General features: G+C 41.5%; 1 protein-coding gene across 4 annotated transcripts in view; it reads left to right on the forward strand.

Moving 5' to 3' along the window:
• APBB1IP (amyloid beta precursor protein binding family B member 1 interacting protein) overlaps positions 1-18798 on the forward strand; it is a 126776-nt gene that overhangs the window by 54644 nt on the left and 53334 nt on the right. For 2 of the 4 annotated variants that reach the window (XM_507705.8, XM_063781515.1), the window contains exons 4-8: positions 852-939; positions 5383-5675; positions 7759-7836; positions 16339-16498; positions 18125-18246. In XM_507705.8, the coding sequence (XP_507705.6) occupies positions 852-939; positions 5383-5675; positions 7759-7836; positions 16339-16498; positions 18125-18246 (741 nt within the window). The remainder of the gene's footprint in view (positions 1-851; positions 940-5382; positions 5676-7758; positions 7837-16338; positions 16499-18124; positions 18247-18798) is intronic. The other 2 variants (XM_016962808.4, XM_063781516.1) reach the window with 1 other exon arrangement.

Genomic DNA, 18798 nt, shown 5'->3' on the forward strand with positions numbered 1-18798 from the left:
TTTAGGAGGCCAAGACAGGAGGCTCACATGAGCCCAGGAGTTCAAGACCAGCCTTGGCAGCATAGTAAGACCCCCGTCTCATTTTTGTTAAAAAAAAAAAAAAAAAGAATAGGAAAGAGGCCCCTTTTAATCTCTCGGACCTCCCTTCACACAAAGCCCTTTTGGTTTTTGCTATTTCTTTGTTGTGGCCAAGTGGATGTACTCATAGGTTTGCTTGGCTAAACAGCCCTGCCAACAGGTAGGTTCTCAAGATTGTAGGCTAAGGAAAAATTTTACTACGACAGACTGCATCCTCAAACAGCTTTTCTTCTCCAAGTAACTGGATATTTCTTTCTTTGATGTAATGACTTAAGTCATTACAGAATTATATATATATATTTATATATTATATATATTATATATAATATATATTTTTATATAATATATATTATATAATATATATTTTATATATAATATATAATATATATTTTATATATAATATATATTTTATATATAATATATATTTTATATATATATATTTTATATATAATATATATTTATATTTATATATAGTGTGTGTGTTCACCATTACAAGAAATTATGTGTTCTTTATAAAAATTAACTACCTCATTATCATTGCTCTCAATTGACGTGGGCTGTTTCAAGATCTTCCTTCTAGAATAATTTTTAAGCTGTAATTTTCTATAGGGGAAAAATTACATAAAACATTTTCAAGTTACCATATGGTTTTCAGAGAACACACTAAGGGAGAAAATGTGTAAATAATACATGGTTTTTGACTTGCTGAGTAAAGTGTGCTACAGAAATGTTTGTATCATGAATAACTTTGATGGGGGGATCTTTTTTCACAGAGTTTAGGAGTTGACACTCTCCCTCCTCCTGACCCTAATCCACCCAGAGCTGAATTTAACTACAGTGTGGGGTTTAAAGATTTAAATGGTAAGCATAACAATTTCTTTTCTTAAGTAATTCAAAATCATAATGATGATTCAAATCAGTATGAAACTATAATTTGAAAACTAAATTAAAGGAACCTAAACATCATGATAAATATTGTTAAAATCATGGATTTCAGACTGGGTTTTACTGTGTCTGGATTGAATTGAGAGAGTCAAGAAGACATTTTCACCAATAATGAAAGGGAACACCATTCTGCATTTGTGAAAAGTCTCAAAATGATCTCGTGTTTTAAAGTAAGGGGAGTTTCTTCTTATTACTAAGCCCATAGAGTAACAAGGGGTAGTATACAAAAATATTAGTAAGGAAATGTCCCTTCAGTGATAGAAATCAACTATTTCATAATGATTAATAAATATGAATAGATACTTCATAATATTTTATTTAAAATATTTTTTAATTTATATATAATATATACTTATATGTAATTTAGTCTACTTGACATTTTTTCATTTTTCCTGAACTTGTCACTTTATTTTATTACCAAAAATCTCTCAGCCATGCATGATGGCTCACACCTGTGATCCCAGCACTTTAGGAGGCCAAGGCAAGAGGATTGCTTGAGCTCAGGAGTTTGAAACCAGCCTGGACAACATGGCAAGACCCCATCTCTACAAAAAATTAAAAAAAAAAATTAGCCAAGCGTGGTGGCATGTGCCTGTTGTCTCAGCTACTTGGGAGGCTGAGGCAGGAAGATCAAGGCTGCACTGAGCTGTGTTTCTGCCACTGCACTCCACCCTGGGCAACAGAGTGAGATTCTATCTCAAGAAAATAAAAAACAAAACAAAACAAAAACTCTGTTTATTTTAATGGAGACATCTTTAGGCCACGTGCTATTCATATTTTAATAAGTTTTGAGGCCAGGCGCAGTGGCTCACGCCTGAAATTCCAACACTTTGGGAGGCCAAGGCGGGCAGATCACAAGGTCAGGAGATCGAGACCATCCTGGCTAACACGGTGAAACCCCATCTCTACTAAAAATACAAAAAATTAGCCCGGTGTGGTGGCAGGTGCCTGTAGTCCCAGCTACCTGGGAGGCTGAGGCAGGAGAATGGTGTGAACCTAGGAGGCGGAGCTTGCAGTGAGCTGAGATCGCACCACTGCACTCCAACCTGGGCGGCAGAGTGAGACTCTGCCTCAAAAAAAAAAAAGTCTTGAAATAATCACTTTCAAATTAGTTAGAACTCCCTGCAACTCTGGAAAAAGATTTCCCAAAGACTTGCTGTGCCTACCAAAAATGTGAAAAGCAAAATAGGAGAAAAGTTCAATTACAGAAATCCAGAATTCCAAGTTTTATTTCTGTCCTCTGGATTTTTTTTTTTTTTTTTCAGGCAGAGTCTCTCTCTGTCACCTAGGCTGGAGTGCAGTGGCGGGATCTCTGCTCACTGCAACCTCTGCCCCCTGGGTTCAAGCGATTCTCCTGCCTCAGCCTCCCGAGTAGCTGGGACTACAGGCATGCGCCACCATGACCGGCTAATTTTTGTATTTTTAGTAGAGACGGGGTTTCGCCATGTTGGCTAGGCTGGTCTCGAACTCCAGACCTCAGGTGATCCAACTGTTTCAGCCTCCCAAAGTGCTGGAATTACAGGTGTGAGCCATGGCACCCGACCAGGATTTCTTTGTTTCTATCATTTCTAGTAGTTTTGTAGTAAACCATTAAGTGCCAGTGACTCTTTCTTGATAAATTATGATATACATCTTGTGATTTTCTCTTTTTCCTACACTTTTTTTATTTGCCACATAAATTTATTATTCCTGCCAGTCATTTCCATTAAGATGGTAACATTCATGAAGTTTTTTTACAAAAGCAGGCCAGGCGTGGTGGCTCTTGCCTATAATCCCAGCACTTTGGGAGGCCGACGCTGGTGGATCACTTGAGGTCAGAATTTCAAGACCAGCCTGGCCAACATGATGAAACCCCATCTCTACTAAAAATACAAAACTTACCCAGGCAAGGTGGCAGGCACCTGTAATCTCAGCTACTCGGGAGGCTGAGGGACGAAAATCGCTGGAAACCAGAAGGCGGAGGTTGCAGTGAGCCAAGATCATGCCACGGCACTTCAGCCTGGATGACAGAGCAAGACTCTGTCAAATAAATAAATAAATAAATAAATGCTATACACTTTAGTAAAATTATGATTGCAATAGATAACATATACTTGCACATATGAAAAAAGCAAATTTAGCCTCACCAATTCATAACAGCCACATGCTTTATAATCAGTTCAATTAAAATTAAAATTTAGTCAATATTTCAACTTAATTGTAGTCATCTCAACTAACGCTTTCTAAGCACTAATTCAGTGCCTGGTATCACAGTACTGACAATGATAGGAGCAATGATACCCAGCAAGATATAAACATAGTGATATTACACTACAGTAATAAGACACTCTTCTCATTAAGGAATCAAGATATACACATGTGGCCTAATTTGGATACAGGACAATTAAAAACTACTGCTACGTATGGAAAATTAAATTTGTATGGAATTAGATTAAGAATAGATTTGTTTTGTCTTCCCTTTAAAACACTGCTAAAACAAGTTCAAAATATTTTGCCCAGGCTGGGTGCGAGCCTGTAATCATGCTTGTAATTCCATCACTTTGGGAGGCCAAGGCAGGAGGATCACTTAATCACAGGAGTTTGAGACAAGTCTGGGCAACATAATGAGACCACTGTCTCTACAAAAAAATTTAAAAATTAGCCAGGCATGCTCATATGTGCCTGTAGTCCCAGCTACTAGGGAGGCTGAGGTGGGAGGATTGCTTGAACCCATGAGGTCGAGGCTACAGTGAGCTATGATCCTACCACTGCACTCCAGCCTGGGCAACAGAGGTTGCAATGAGCCGAGATCATGCTGCTGCACTCCAGCCTGGGTGACAAAGCGAAACTCTGTCTCAAAAAAAAAAAGAAAAGAAATTATATATAAAAAAGGCTTACAGTAAAATAAACTGTTTTTACATGTTTAGGAAACCCAAACTTTAGTCCAAGTACTGTAAACTAGCACTATTAGCATTACTGCAATATGCTGTGTGACATTTATGATGATGATGTCTGACAAAGCTTATTTGTTACTGAGTAGGCTTTATTCCAGCTGCCCCCATTTCCTCAGTCTGGTTCATCATATCTATAGCAGCTAGAATTCTCCTCATGGATCACTTCCTTCCTGTCCATCCTTTTTTCATTACATTCACCATATAATGTATGCCTGATCATCAAAGTACTCCACCAAGACTACTCACCAACACCACCCCAACTACACCATATGATCTAATCAACATTCAGGATCACACATCTGCTCTACCATAGTAATCTCACACCTGGAAGAAATCCTAAGGAGATCTCTCCTCCCTCCCTCTCACTCTGAAAATTTATGTCTTCCCTTTCTTTTAAAAGTTAACTCCCAGCTTACTGTCTTCATTAAGTTTCTACCATTTAATCCCATAATTTTTTAACTCCTTGCCACCTATGGTGTTTTAATTTCTGCTATTTATCATTAATGGCTCTTGGCTGGGCACAGTGGCTCATGCCTCTAATCCCAGCACTTTGGGAGGCTGAGGTGGGAAGATTACTTGAGTCCAGGAGTTTGAGACCAGTCTGGGCAACATGACAAAACCCTGTCTCTACACAAAATACAAAAATTAGCTGGACGTAGTGGCATGCACCTGTAGTCCCAGCTGCTTGGGAGGCTGAGTTGGGAGGATTGCTTGAGCCTGGGAGGCAGAGATTGCAGTGAGCCAAGATCTCACTATGGCACTCCAGCCTGGGCAATAGAGTAAGACTCTGTCTCAAAAAAAAAAAAAAAAAAAAAAAAGAAAGAAAAGAAAGAAAGAAAGAAAAAAGAAAAGAAAAAATTGCTCTCTCTCTGAATATGAAGTTTTCTACAGTTAGGTGGTGAGGCTATAGAAGCTCCATCTTCACCCCAAAGTCACAGGCACATTAAATCCCCATTGGTTGAAATCCAATTTCTTCTAAATAGCAGCAGTACTCTCTTTGCCCTCCAAATGCTTAGGGAAAACTCCCCTTCCATCCATTTCCAATGCTCCCCCCTCTGCTACTTTTCTAAAACTCTAAGATGTTACATTATAGGATTTCCTACTTAGGCATCTATTTGTGTGCTTGGATTTGACTTTATAGCTGGTATGTCAGGTGCCCCAGTGTAGAGAACACATTTCCCCCAATATTTTTTCTTGGTGTTAGAAACTCAGTCGGATTAACCATGCGACAAATGCAGCAACAGTTCTTTTAGGAATTCCTATGCTTGTGCTATTGAATTAAAATATTCTCAATCTTCTCATTACATCATAACCAATCAAGATAATGATTCCTTTCTACTCAAATATTATGCTTAAAAATTATCTTCTTTCAGTTTTTCTAGATGCAAATAGGTTTTTATACCATTAATGTGATTTTCCCTACTAGAGTCCTTAAATGCACTGGAAGACCAAGATTTAGATGCTCTCATGGCAGATCTGGTAGCAGACATAAGTGAGGCTGAGCAGAGGACAATCCAGGCACAGAAAGAGTCCTCGCAGAATCAACATCATTCAGCATCTCTACAAGCATCAAATTTCAGTGGTGCAGCCTCTCTTGGTTATGGAACAAATGTTGCTGCCACTGGTATCAGCCAATATGAGGATGACTTACCACCTCCACCAGCCGATCCTGTGTTAGACCTTCCACTGCCACCACCACCTCCTGAACCTCTCTCTCAGGTAAGTATGTGGGACCAGAGATGGCAGGACCATCAACCTCTGCTACCTATCACTGATGTTCCTTGAAGTGATCATTACATTCCTAAGTTGGTACATCCAAAGATCTGAGATACTAAAAAACAAAGATACAGAGCACACTCATTGCAAAGCTAGAACCCTCCGTAAGCAAGCCACATGGGTGTGTATCAAGAATGTATTAGGGCCATATTCAGGATTTACTGTAGTTTGCTTAAAAAATATTTGTATGCAAAAACTCTTTGATAAAACTCAATCTTTTGGGGGAAATGTTTTATTAACATCATATTGAAATGTGGAACTGATTATATATTTCCATGTCCCTGTTCTTAGCTCAGTACATAGAGAATAGAAGGCATTCATTATACATTTTCTGAGTAGAGTGAAATTGAATTTTGTTGAACTTGGCAGCCCTGTTCAGTAGGACAGGTACATCCAAGTATCACTTGTAATGTCATAGTTGGGGAGGGTGTTACAAAGCAGGCAGATGATGGGTGCTTGATATTGATAAATTTCTGAATATTGAAAAACAGACAACTGGAAAGTTTAAATGATCATTATTTGGGATGTTAACTCATAGTATGTCTCTCATAAAAGTAAAAAGAGCACTTTTAAGGATTTTCTTTTTAGAGTAAGCCAAATATTTTAGAGAGTCCAGTTCAATTTCCTGTGGCTTCTACAGTGGTCACACTGTGTCATGATGTTTGGTACTCACAAATAAGACCCTAGGGACCCCGAAAGGTCATACAATGCCTTTTGAATGAACAAATATTGAATATAAATCAAATATTAAATTATACTCTATCACACACAGTGCTCTATTGTGTACTTATTATAGAAAATTTATGTGAAAATGGAGATCGATATAGAACAGAGACTCTTAATGTACGGTCCATGAAGATTTCGAGGGGGCCATGCACCCCCTGAAAGTAAACAAAGTACAAAGTTGAATGGACTTGTGAAGCTTTATGGGCTTTCTTAAAGGGGCTTGTGGCTCAAAAACAATTTGAGAACCACTGCTATAAAAAGATACATGCCTATATTCAAGTAATTAGAATGTAACCAGAACAGCTCATTTCCTCAACATTATAAATAGAAGAGATACTTAACTTGCAAAAACCAAAGAGCTTTGGGCTCATAAAATACTTCACTCACTTTTCAGCCTGTTCATATGAGCTTGTCAGTGCTTTTGTTTTCTGGTGAATTGTAAGTTTAAATTTCAGTCTCTCGGGCCAGGCGTGGTGGCTCACGCCTGTAATCCCAGTACTTTGGGAGGCCGAGGTGGACGGGTCATGAGGTCAGGAGATGGAGACAATCCAGGCTAACACCGTGAAACTCCATCTCTACTACAAATACAAAAAAATTAGCTGGGCATGGTGGCGGGCGCCTGTAGTCCCAGCTACTCAGGAGACTGAGGCATGAGAATGGCGTGACCCCAGGAGGCGGAGCTTGCAGTGAGCCAAGATCACGCTACTGCACTCCAGCCTGGGCAACAGAGTGAGACTCCGTCTCAAAAAAAAAAAAAAAAATCAGTCTCTCTTAACCTTTGGGGGCATTAAGAACCCCTTTAAGAATCTAATAAAAAATTGGAAATCCCCAAAAAGACATCCTGATCCAAAAGTATGCATATAATTTCAGGGAGTGTTCAAATCCCTGGAGATGTGTCAATCTATAGATTCCTTAGGTCGGATCCCAGTTTGTGAGCCAAGCAGATTTTTGTGGTCTAAATATACGAACCACTGTTAAAGTCATCATTTCATCTTTTAAGTTACCATTCCCAAGCTATAAAGAGTGACTGCCTTCTATATCTTTGAGTTGAAGAATTTTGTTATAGTCATCTAAATTCTGAAAATTGAACGGTTCAGGTGATGGATACCCCATTTATCCAGATGTAATTATTACACTTTGTATGCCTTTAAAAAGTAATTAATAAATTCTGAAAATCAAGCATGTGAAATTTGGTACCTTTTGTTAATACAATGTAGCTGAGACACTAGCAATGACAGAAGTGATTACTCACTGGTATTACTTAATGGACTGTATTGAAGAATATCTTGCCCTTTTCCAGGAAGAGGAAGAAGCCCAAGCCAAGGCTGATAAAATTAAGCTGGCGCTGGAAAAACTGAAGGAGGCCAAGGTTAAGAAGGTGAATCATGAATCCCTTTTGCATGGGGGCAGTTCAGTTAAGGATCTGTGATTATGCTTAATGATAAAAAACAAAATGAAGCCGGGCGCGGTGGCTCACACCTGTAATCCCAGCACTTTGGGAGGCCAAGGTGGGTGGATCATGAGGTCAGGAGATCGAGACCATCCTGGCTAAAATGGCGAAACCCCGTCTCTACTAAAAATGCAAAAAATTAGCTGGGCGTGGTGGCAGGTGCCTGTAGTCCCAGCTACTCGGGAGGCTGAGGAAGGAGAATTGCTTGAACCCAGGAGGTGGAGGTTGCAGTGAGCTGAGATCGAGCCACTGCACTCCAGCCTGGGAGACAGAGTGAGATTCCATCTCAAAAAAAAAAAAAAGAAAAAAAGAAAGAAAATGTTGAGTGATACTTTCCAAATAGTTGTAATTTTCAAAAACTTTTAAGGACAAAGATAAGAGTACACAGTTGTTCTTTCTATAACATCAGTTAGCTCACTTGTGATTGATAAATAAGGGACTTGTGTTAATATAAACGTAGAGGTTTCCTTGGCTTGTACATGATATTTTTTGCTGGCTTATACATGAATTTTCCTGGGAGCTGGAATGGTGGGAGTAGAATTATACCTTCAACAAGAAAGGAAAGGGCCTTTGGCTTGGCTGCTGTACAGGCAGGGGCCCTTTCAGCTCTATCTTAAGAAATTTTAAAAGAAGTTTGCACATCCAGGGCTCCCTTCCTTTGAGCTGCCCTCTCCAGGACTTTGCAAAATTCTTGGTTGATAGCAGGTGGTGCCACCTTTGGGGAATGCCTAACTGGGTCAGAATACAGCTTCTATCGGCCTGGCCTCTGCTTTTCCTCAACTGCTCTTGTCCACTTTTCCTATGCCCTGGGGCAGCCGTCAGCCCTGCTGCTGACCTAGATGTCCAAGTTACATCCCAGGGTACCAAATGCTGTTTTTGCTGGTGCTCTGGTTTCAAAATAGGTTTTGAGTAATCTGCCCTTAACCCTACTTTCCTAATAAGCCTGTAAGTTGATCATGCATTTTTTCAGAGTATAGGTTTTTGAAGAACACATGTATTGTATTATAACAGCAGATACAGTTGTATTTAACTTCACTAGAAGAATATACCTAATGATAATAAAGTGTTAATAATAGTTAGGCTGGGCGCGGTGGCTCATGCCTGTAATCCCAACACTTTGGGAGGCTGAGGTGGGTGGATCACCCGAGGTCAGGAGTTTGAGACCAGCCTGGCCAACATGGTGAAACCCTGTCTATACTAAAAGTACAAAAATTAGCTGGATGCAGTGGTGTGCACCTGTAATCCAAGCTACTCAGGAGGCTGAGGCAGGATAATCATTTGAGACCAGAAGGCGGAGATTGCCGTGAGCCAAGTTTGCACCACTGCATTCCAGCCTGGACTCCAGAGCAAGACTCCATCTCAAAAAAACAAAAAATTTAAAAAAAAAAAGTTAATTTGGTTAAGTAAGGCAAAGATGAAACAGTCCTCATCGTGTTTTGTTTTGAGACAGGGTCTTGTTCTATCACCCAGGCTGATCATGGCTCACTGCAGCCTTAAACTCCTGGGGTCAAGCAATCCTCCTCCCTCAGCCTTCTGAGTAGCTGGAACCACAGGCATGTACCACCATGCTGGCTGATTTATTTTTATTTTTTGTAGAGTTGAGGCCGCCCTATGTTGCCTAGGCTGGTCTCGGACTCCTAGGCTCAAGCGCGCCACCCATCTCAGCCTCAAAAAGTGCTGGGATTACAGGTGTGAGCCGCCATGCCTGGCTCTTCATCTGATTTCAACTCCTGAAGCAAATAACATCTCTGAGACTCATTGAGGATTTTCTGCTAAGAGTTGTGTGAATTGTCCTTTTCACGTAGGGCTTTATGCTTTCTATTCCCATGGCACCTATCACAGTTCTCTGAATGAAGGTGTTCAATACCTGCCGATGGATGGATATTCAGGAAGTAGTCCTTGGCTACCCCTGGAGCCAGACTTTCAAGGTTCATCTAGGGGAGTCTTCCCAGATTAGTCTGGTTCCACTCATTCCAAACGTGCCCAAATTTCCTTCCCATTCTTCTCCCCTGTTTTCTGCAAGTGATTAATTCCACAGTCCATCATTGGAACTCCACATCCTCATCTGCCTTGCCCTTTTCTCAAACCTTGGTTAAATCCAACTTTCCTCCTGCTCAGTCCTGGGTGCTCAGTGAGCTACCCTGGTTCAATCACTCTCTCACCTACAAAACCATTTTACTTAAGAGACAAGGGTCTCACTATGTTGCCCAGGTTGGTCTCAAACTCCTGGCATCAAGCGATCCTCCCACCTGGGCCTCCCAAAGTGCTGGGGTTACAAGCATGAGCCACCACACCTGGCCTCAGCTAATGATTTTGTTGCCCGTTTTGCAGGGAAAATAGACACAGTCAAAACAAAAGTTGCGCAAGCTCCCACCAAGACGTCTACCTATCTACCTGTGTGCATCTGTACCCATATATCCCATATTCTTTCCTTAACAATGGATAAATCATTATGTTTCTGCTGAGGGCCAGACTCTTCTCTCGGGCTGCAGTCTCTCTTTCTGTCCTCCTCTGCTCAAAAGTCTCCGATGTCTGACCATCTCACACATGAAGCCAGAATGAATCCTCCCAGTGGCCTCCAGTCCCTGCATGACATAGTGACCAGTCACCTCCCTGGCCTCATCTCCCAGTGTTCACTCCTTCATTCACCCCATTCTAGCTGCCTGGTCTCCTGGCTGCCCCTTAAGCACTCCAGGCCTGCCCTTGCCTTGGGACCTTGGCACTTTGCAGGTCCTCTGCCCCTTCCCTGGATTCTGAGTAGGTTCGTTGTGCATCTCCTTTAAGTCTTTGGTCACCTTCCTAGCGAGGCCTTTCCTATCTAACACCACATGCACACATCCCCAGTACTCCCAATCCTTCCCCCACTTTAGTGTTCCCCTCAGTGCTTAACACTACCGTGTGTGTGTGTGTGTGTGTGTGTGTGTGTGTGTGTGGCAAGGTCTTACTCTGTCACCCAGGCTGGAGTGCAGTGGTACCATCACAGCTCACTGAAGCCTCAAATTCCTGGGCTCAAGTGATCCTCCCACCCAGCCTCCCAAGTAGCTGAGACTACAGGTATGCACCACCATGGCCCACTATTTTTTAAAATTATTTGTAGAGAAAGGATCTGGCTATGTTGCCCAGGCTGGTCTCAAACTCCTGGCCTCAAGCAATCCTCCCACTTCAGCCTGTCAAAGTTCTGGGATTACAGGCATGTAATAATAGTTAAAATAGTTAATTTGGTAAATTAAGGGAAAGATGAAACAGGCATGTAATTCCAGCACTTTGGGAGGTTGAGGTGGGAGGATTGCTTCGCCTGGCCTACTTTACTTATTTGTCCTATGTATTGCCCATATCCCCTCCCCACCACCCCACAGGATCTCCCCCAGGGATCTTTGTCTCTTTTCCCCACCAATGCATCCCCATCTCTTAGAATAGGTGCCAGGATCACACAGAGGTGAACAAGTCAAGTGCGGTCCCTGCTTGTGGAGAGTTAGAGTCTAGATAGACTCTAGCTCTGAAGAAAATAAACCAGGAAGAAGTGATAGAGAGTACCCAGGCAACCCTACCAGATGGAACTGGTGCTGAGGAGGCCTCTCTGAGCAGGCAGCCCTGGAGGGAAGGCCTCTGGCCAGAAGCAGTTGGATGCATGTGGGTGTGGTGCTAGGGGGCATTCCCGGCAGAGGGAACAGAGAGTGAAATATGCTCCAGCAAGAATGAGCTCGGGGAGGTGGGGAAAAAAGGAAGGAACTGAGGACAGAGAGGCAGCTGGGAGACACAGGGTCTCATAGGCCCCAGGAGAAGTTTGGGTTGTATTATAAGTGCAATGGGAAACCATTTGAGGGTTTTAAACAGGGGAGTGTAAGACAAATACACAGCTTTTAAAGGTCATAAAGGGCCAGGCACAGAGGCTCACACCTCTAATCTCAGCACTTTGGGAGGCCGAGGCAGGAGGATTGCTTGAGGTCAGGAGTTAAGACCAGCCTGGGCAACATAGCAAGACCCCATCTCCACAAAAATAAAAATTGTTTTTAATTAGCTGGGCATGGCAGTTCACACATGTAGTCCCAGCTACAGGAGGCTGAGGCGGGAGGATCCCTTGAGCCCGGGAGTTCAAGGTTGCAGTGAGCTGTGATCATACCACTGCACTCCAGCCGGGGTGGCAGAGCAAGATCTTGTCTCTAAAATAAACAAATATGGGTTATACTGGCTACTTTGTAGAAAATGGATTGTAGGGGCAAGGTACGAGAGCAGGATTGTAGCACAAAATCTCACACATGGGTAAACGTGTAGAATTGATCACACATGGTTGGCAGCTGAGGATGAGCTGTGCTGAGTCATTGACTTTACCTCTCAAGATAAAAAGACAAAAGAAAATGGTAAAAGTAAACTTCCTAATTAGACTATTTCAAACCCCTGGATTATGTATAAAATATATTATTTATGTATTTTCAGAAGGGGAAATGAAAAGAGAAGTAAGTTTTTTCTTAGATTAAAAGATAGAACAACCAGCAGATTCCATTCATTCGCTTCAGCTGGAGACTAAGAGAACAGGAGGAGAGGGCAGGTATTTCCTGCCATATATCAGAAAGTGAGAAAGTGTTGCCGTGATTTAGTTTAGATGAATTATAATGGCACACACAAAGCACTAGCTGCCTTGATTCAACAAAGAAGTTGGAAAACAGACGCCCCTCTGATCAGTGAGGAAGGAAAGAAAATTACGAAGACAAGTTATGTATTTGCTCTGATTTCAGACACTCCGAATATGTTTGTTCTGTGGTGCAGAATATTAAGAAAATAACAGACACGCTCATGCATTAAAAGAATAACTGCAATGTACTCATGCATAATCTACAACATGTTTTTAAAGGATGGAAATCAAATCTATCTGTCATACTTTGCCCTCAAGTATTCTGTGGGCTGTTGACATCATTTTGAATTACAAATGATGTATACAGCTTGTGCTACAAAGATTTTGGAACTAGAAACAGAATCAGACTCATGCATTACTTTTATTGTTTTTTTAAAAATGCCCTGTGACACCAGAGAACAATTCCATTTGTAAATTTTAGTATAGAAGCAAAAAAAACAAAAAACAAAAAAAAACCCCCCACAAAACTGTAAATGATTTAGGTCTCAGATATTTTGTGTTTAGCATCTTGCAAAAAAAGAAGAAATTATAAAAAATTATAAAAGCTATAAAATCTTTAATGGATTATTTAAGTTTTTTCACCCTTGAATCACTTTGCCCCATAAATATGAAAGTATTTAGCTTGCTAAATCACATAACTGTGATTTAGCTTACTAAATCACATAACTGTGATTTAATGTTATGTGTTGGTATAGAGCTACTCTTTAGCTTGCAAATGTGAGGGAAGCTGTGAAGAATAGTAAATATAATTTCTTCTTGCTAAACATCACAAGGCTTCTCTTGGTTATGTGTGTGTGTGTGTGTTTTCTAAATTCTATAATTGTGGACATTCATAAGTACATGTGGATTAACTCTAGTTTCCAATTTCTGCAAAAAAACACCTTTAATCATTGCCGAATTATGTGGTTTAGTATTTTTTCTCTGTATGTATGTTTTTATAGAACATAAAAAACAGCAACATATGTTTTATTTTCTTGAGAATTCCTAAGCAGGATTGAGATGTAGTCAAACATCATTAATCTTTCCATCAGGAACATTAAATTTTCTAAGCCTTAACATTGGTAGTGTGTCTTAGCACATGTAGCTACTTTACAGCAGTAATTCTCAGCAGAGAGCAGCAAGTACACCTTCCACAGAAAATAAATCCTAGTAAAGACTGCTATTTGAAGAATTTCTCTATTTCCATGCAACCCTCCATGACTCATTTCTAAGGTCAGATGAATGGATCTTTGACACCTACCATTTATAGTTGGGCCTACCATTTTATCATCAAAATACAAATACAGGGAAAAAGCAACTATCCAACTACAGATGTCTGGGCTAGAGATTTTCAAGGGGAAAAAAAAAAGTGTTCTTTAGGAAACCCTGGGATAAGGCTCTGATTTAAATGGTCCCTGGAGGAAGAAAGCATTTTGACTGCCCCATGTCTACATTTTGATCTTGGGGGTGTTTGTGAATGTTGGAAATAGAAGGTATTACATGATTGCTTCAACCTGTGGTTGCTGCCTGCAACTCACCCAAATGGTTACCACCACACACACCCTTCCATTGCTATCAGTAACTCTGCAGAACCATCTACAGGAACTACACTCTTCAACCTGTTAACTATAGAGTGTTAGGAAAGAATAAAGCTACAGCCAGCCATACAACCCTGGTTGTACTCTATCTCATTTGATCTCAGAAGCTAGACAGGGTTAGGTCTGGATAGTGCTTGGATGGGAGGTAGGAATGGGACAGAACCTGGCTGCTCAGAACCTAATCCAAACTGGTGGAGAGAAAGAAATGTTACCAAATTTATGGTTTCTCTCTCCTTTTTCAGTCCATCTAATCACTTTTTTTAATAACAATGACTCTTATCGGTGAATAACCGGGACCAACCGTTAAGCTCATATGCTACAAATACACAGGTATCAAAGAAAATCCAAAGCCTAGCTGCATAACTTCAAGAATTAATTCTGTTACATTACATGAAAATCACGGTCTCTCTAACGAATAAGATCTTTTTTGTTGTTGTTGTTTTCTTTTCTTTTTTTGAGACAGAGTCTCGCTCCACCCCCCATGCTGGAGTGCAGTGCTGCAATCTCGGCTCACTGCAACCTCTGCCTCCCAGTTTCAAGCGATTCTCCTGCCTCAGCCTCCTGAGCAGCTGGGATTACAGGCACATGCCACCAGGCCTGGCTAACTTCTGTATTTTTAGTAGAGACGGGGTTTCATCATGTTGGTCAGGCTGGTCTTGAACTCCTGACCTCATGATCTGTCCACCTCGGCCTCCCAAAGTGCTGGGATAACAGGCGTGAGCCACCATGCCCGGCTGAATCAGATGTTTTAATAACTTTGACAAGTTGCCTAGAAAAAGTCAAGGATATTGTGTTTTTACTGAAGATAAGTAAATGCAGCTTCCTCCAAACCTACAGATTTGGAATGAGATTACTACCAATTTTATTGTGAATTTAATTCAATAGAATATTTTGAAAATGGAATAAAAAGTAAATTAGGGGCTGGATACAGTGGCTCATGCCTGTAATCCCAGCACTTTAGGCCGGTGAGGCAGGAGAATTGCTTGAGGCCAGGAGTTTGAAACCAACATGGGCAACATAGTGAGACCTTGCCTCTACAAAAAAATGAACAAAAATTAGCTGGGTGTGGTGGTGCACACCTGTGGTCCCAACCACTCAGGAGGCTGAGGTGGGAGGATCAGTTGAGCCCAGGAGGTTCAGGCTACAGTAACCCAAGATGACACCACTGCACTCCAGCCTAGGCAACAGAGCAAGACCCTGTCACACACACACACACACACACACACACACACACACACACACACACACACACAAATGAAAATTAGATTTATCATGTGCCTGCAAAACAGCTTATTTCTCAGTCTACATTCATTTCACTTAATCCAACTGTGATCTCAAATGTGCCCTGCTGTAACTATCTGTCTCTCAGTGGGGCCCCCTCAGTGATACCATGTTAACATACGCTCTGTGGACCTTTAGAGAATTGTAGATTAACCAACTTGGTCTTATTTGGTGTCTTCAGACTCTTGGGTTGCATGAAATGGGACTCAACTCCAGCTAAGCAAAAGAGAAGAGTTTATTATAAAGAAACAGGTGGCCAGGTGTGGTGGCTCACACCTGTGATCCCCACACTTTGAGAGGCTGAGGTGGGTGGATCACTCGAAGTCAGGAGTTCAAGACCAGCCTGGCTAACATGGTGAAACGCCATCTCCACTGGAAAAAGAAAAAAAATTAGCTGGGCATGGTAGCAGGCACCTGTAATCCCAAGTACTAGGAAGGCTGAGACAAGAGAATCACTCAAACCCAGGAAGCAAAGGTTGCAGTGAGCTGAGATCACGCCACTGCACTCCAGCCTGGGCGACAGAGCAAGAATCCATCTCAAAATAATAATAATAATAAAGATACAGACATAGCTTTTAATCTAGAAAAGTTTCTGGGCTCCAGGATGGAATGAGAACAAGGGAAAGATTATTGGGAAAGAAAGAAGCTAACACTTTTTTTGTTCTGTTGTTTTCTGTCTCTCCCACCAGACTGCCTGTCTCTGAAGGCTAGACAAGGACTGTGTTTATTATCTGTTTTCTATTTTTGTGAATTGGTTTCTCCACCTCTGTAATCCTAGCACCTAAAACAAGTGCTTGGCATGCAAGTTAGTTTAGATGGAGCAAGTTCACCAAACACATTCTTACAGAAATTTGCAGAAACAATAGCAACTTTGAAACCCTCATCTTAGTAGCCTTCTCCAGTTGCTGAAATTTACTGGCTGCCCCATGGTTCTATCCTCAGCTCGTCGTCAAGGTGCACATGAATGATAACAGCACAAAGTCACTGATGGTGGATGAGCGGCAGCTGGCCCGAGATGTTCTGGACAACCTTTTCGAGAAAACTCATTGTGACTGCAATGTAGACTGGTGTCTTTATGAAATCTACCCGGAACTACAAATTGGTAAGTCCCATCCCCAGCAATGGGCTGTACTCCAAAAACCTTGTGGGTTTGCTGTATAATGGGCTTGGGTTTATTCTTTTTTTCTCTTTAATTTTATATAAAAAATAGACACGTGCTCTCACTATGCTGCCCAGGCTGATCTCAAAATCCTGTGCTCAAGCGATCCTCCCACCTGGGCCTCCCAAAGTGCTGGGATTACAGGTGTGAGCCACTGCGCCTGGCCTGGTTCATCCTTGAGAAGACTTTGGTTCAAGGCTTTCAATTCCCTTATATGAGATTTAGTGCTTGACTCTTCATTTCATTGTAGTGAAGAACTTGGATTCTAGCAGGAGGTGGCCAGACCTTGGGGGATATAAGCACTATTACTGCTGCTTCTCTAGTGGTTCCATAAGGGAAAGAGAGTGGCTGGATGATACTTACTAAGATGCTGCATGCTTAATAAGCTGAGCAGATGGCAGGAGAGCCTGGGTATCTGTTGGCTAATGCCCCTTTAGTGGTTGCTTCCTTAACTGACCATAACCCTGCCATAGCCTCCCACAAGTGCTCATTTCCCCTTCCTCCCTCCCCACTGGCTTAGTCTCTGATGCTTTGTCTAGTGGAAGAGTTTCAGCCTCAGTGCAAAGAACAGTTGGTAGACATTGATGGAATTTTTCTAAAGTGGAAAAAAAGTTAACTGAAGATATACTGTTACTTATTCTTGGTGGTGGTGGTGGTGTTGAGACAGGGTCTTGCTCTATCACCGAGGCTACAGTGCAATGGCGCAATCACGGGTCACTGCAGCCTCGAGCTCCTGGGCTCAAGCACTCCTCCTGCCTCTGCATCCCGAGTAGCTGGGACTATAGGCACACATCATCATATTTCTCATTTTTAATAATGGGACAGTCGTCCCTCAGGAGAGCTGGGTGGGACAGAGAATTGCCTGTGCTGGAAGCTTTGGGAGCAATTTTTTTTTTCTGGATAAGATGGTTTACACTAAAGCAGTCCCTTAAATTTCTCTTCAGTTCTGTGAGTCAAGGGAAGAAATGAAAGCCTTTCTTTATGTTTTAATTCAAGCATTCACACGTTGCTTTTAGAGTGTTAAGGAGTGATGTTTTAGAGTACACGCTGGCTCTCACAATTTCATTCAAAGTGTTTCACCAGTCATTGGCTGATTGTCCACCTCACGTAGAATGTTTGTCACCATCTGGGACTATTTAAAGTAAAAAATGTCGATGTGAAAAAAGTATGTCTCTGGGTACACTGGCATATGCCTGTAGGCCGAGCTACTTGGGAGGGTGAGGCAGGAGGATTGCTTGAGCCTGTGAATAGCCACTGCACTCCAGCCTGGACAACACAGTGAGACCCCATCTCTTAAACAAAATGAAAGAAAAAAAGAAATAAGTGTGACAGCTGACCATTGTCACTGTGTTACGGGTTTTTTCATCTTGTTTATAATGGAAGATAACTTGAAGACAATGAAAGGGAAACATAATAGAAATGTTACAGTGTGGCATCATGTGAGAATTATTAACAAGAATCCTAGGCACCTGATGAAAGTCATGAAGCATTAACTCAATAATAGCTTGTTTCTCACTTGGAAACCCTGATGTCTTGGGTCTGAAAGAATACCTTTTCTTATTTCATCAGAGAGGTTTTTTGAAGACCATGAAAATGTTGTTGAAGTCTTATCAGACTGGACAAGAGACACAGAAAATAAAATACTATTTTTGGAGAAAGAGGAGAAATATGCTGTATTTAAAAACCCCCAGGTAAGATGATCTGCATATTGTTAAACCCTATAAAGTACGAAGGATTTTTTTTTTTTTTTGAGACGGAGTCTCAAAGGCTGGAGATGGAGTCTGAAAGGCTGGAGACGGAGTCTCGAAGGCTGGAGTGCAGTGGCGTGATCTTGGCTCACTACAACCTCTGCCTCCTGGGTTCAAGCAATTCTCCTGCCTCAGCCTCCCCAGTAGCTGGGACTACAGGCATGGGCCACCAGGCCCAGCTAACTGTTTTGTATTTTTTAGTAGAGACAGGGTTTTACCATGTTGGCCAGGATGGTCTTGATCTCCTGACCTCGTGATCTGCCCACCTCAGGCTCCCACAGTGCTAGGATTACAGACGTGAGCCACTGCGCCCAGCCAAGGATTTTTTTTAATGTCACCTGTATACTAACCATACCATTCATTGTCTCACAAAATATCACAAATATATTATTTTCAAATAAACACAAACTCAACTCTTAAGCTATATGTACGCTAACAGTCCTTTGAAGGATTCAGAAAGAAAAGAATCCATTTTGCTTTTTTTCATTCCAAATC

This window comes from Pan troglodytes, chromosome 8 (assembly GCF_028858775.2).
Source record: "Pan troglodytes isolate AG18354 chromosome 8, NHGRI_mPanTro3-v2.0_pri, whole genome shotgun sequence".
Lineage (NCBI taxonomy): Eukaryota > Metazoa > Chordata > Mammalia > Primates > Hominidae > Pan > Pan troglodytes.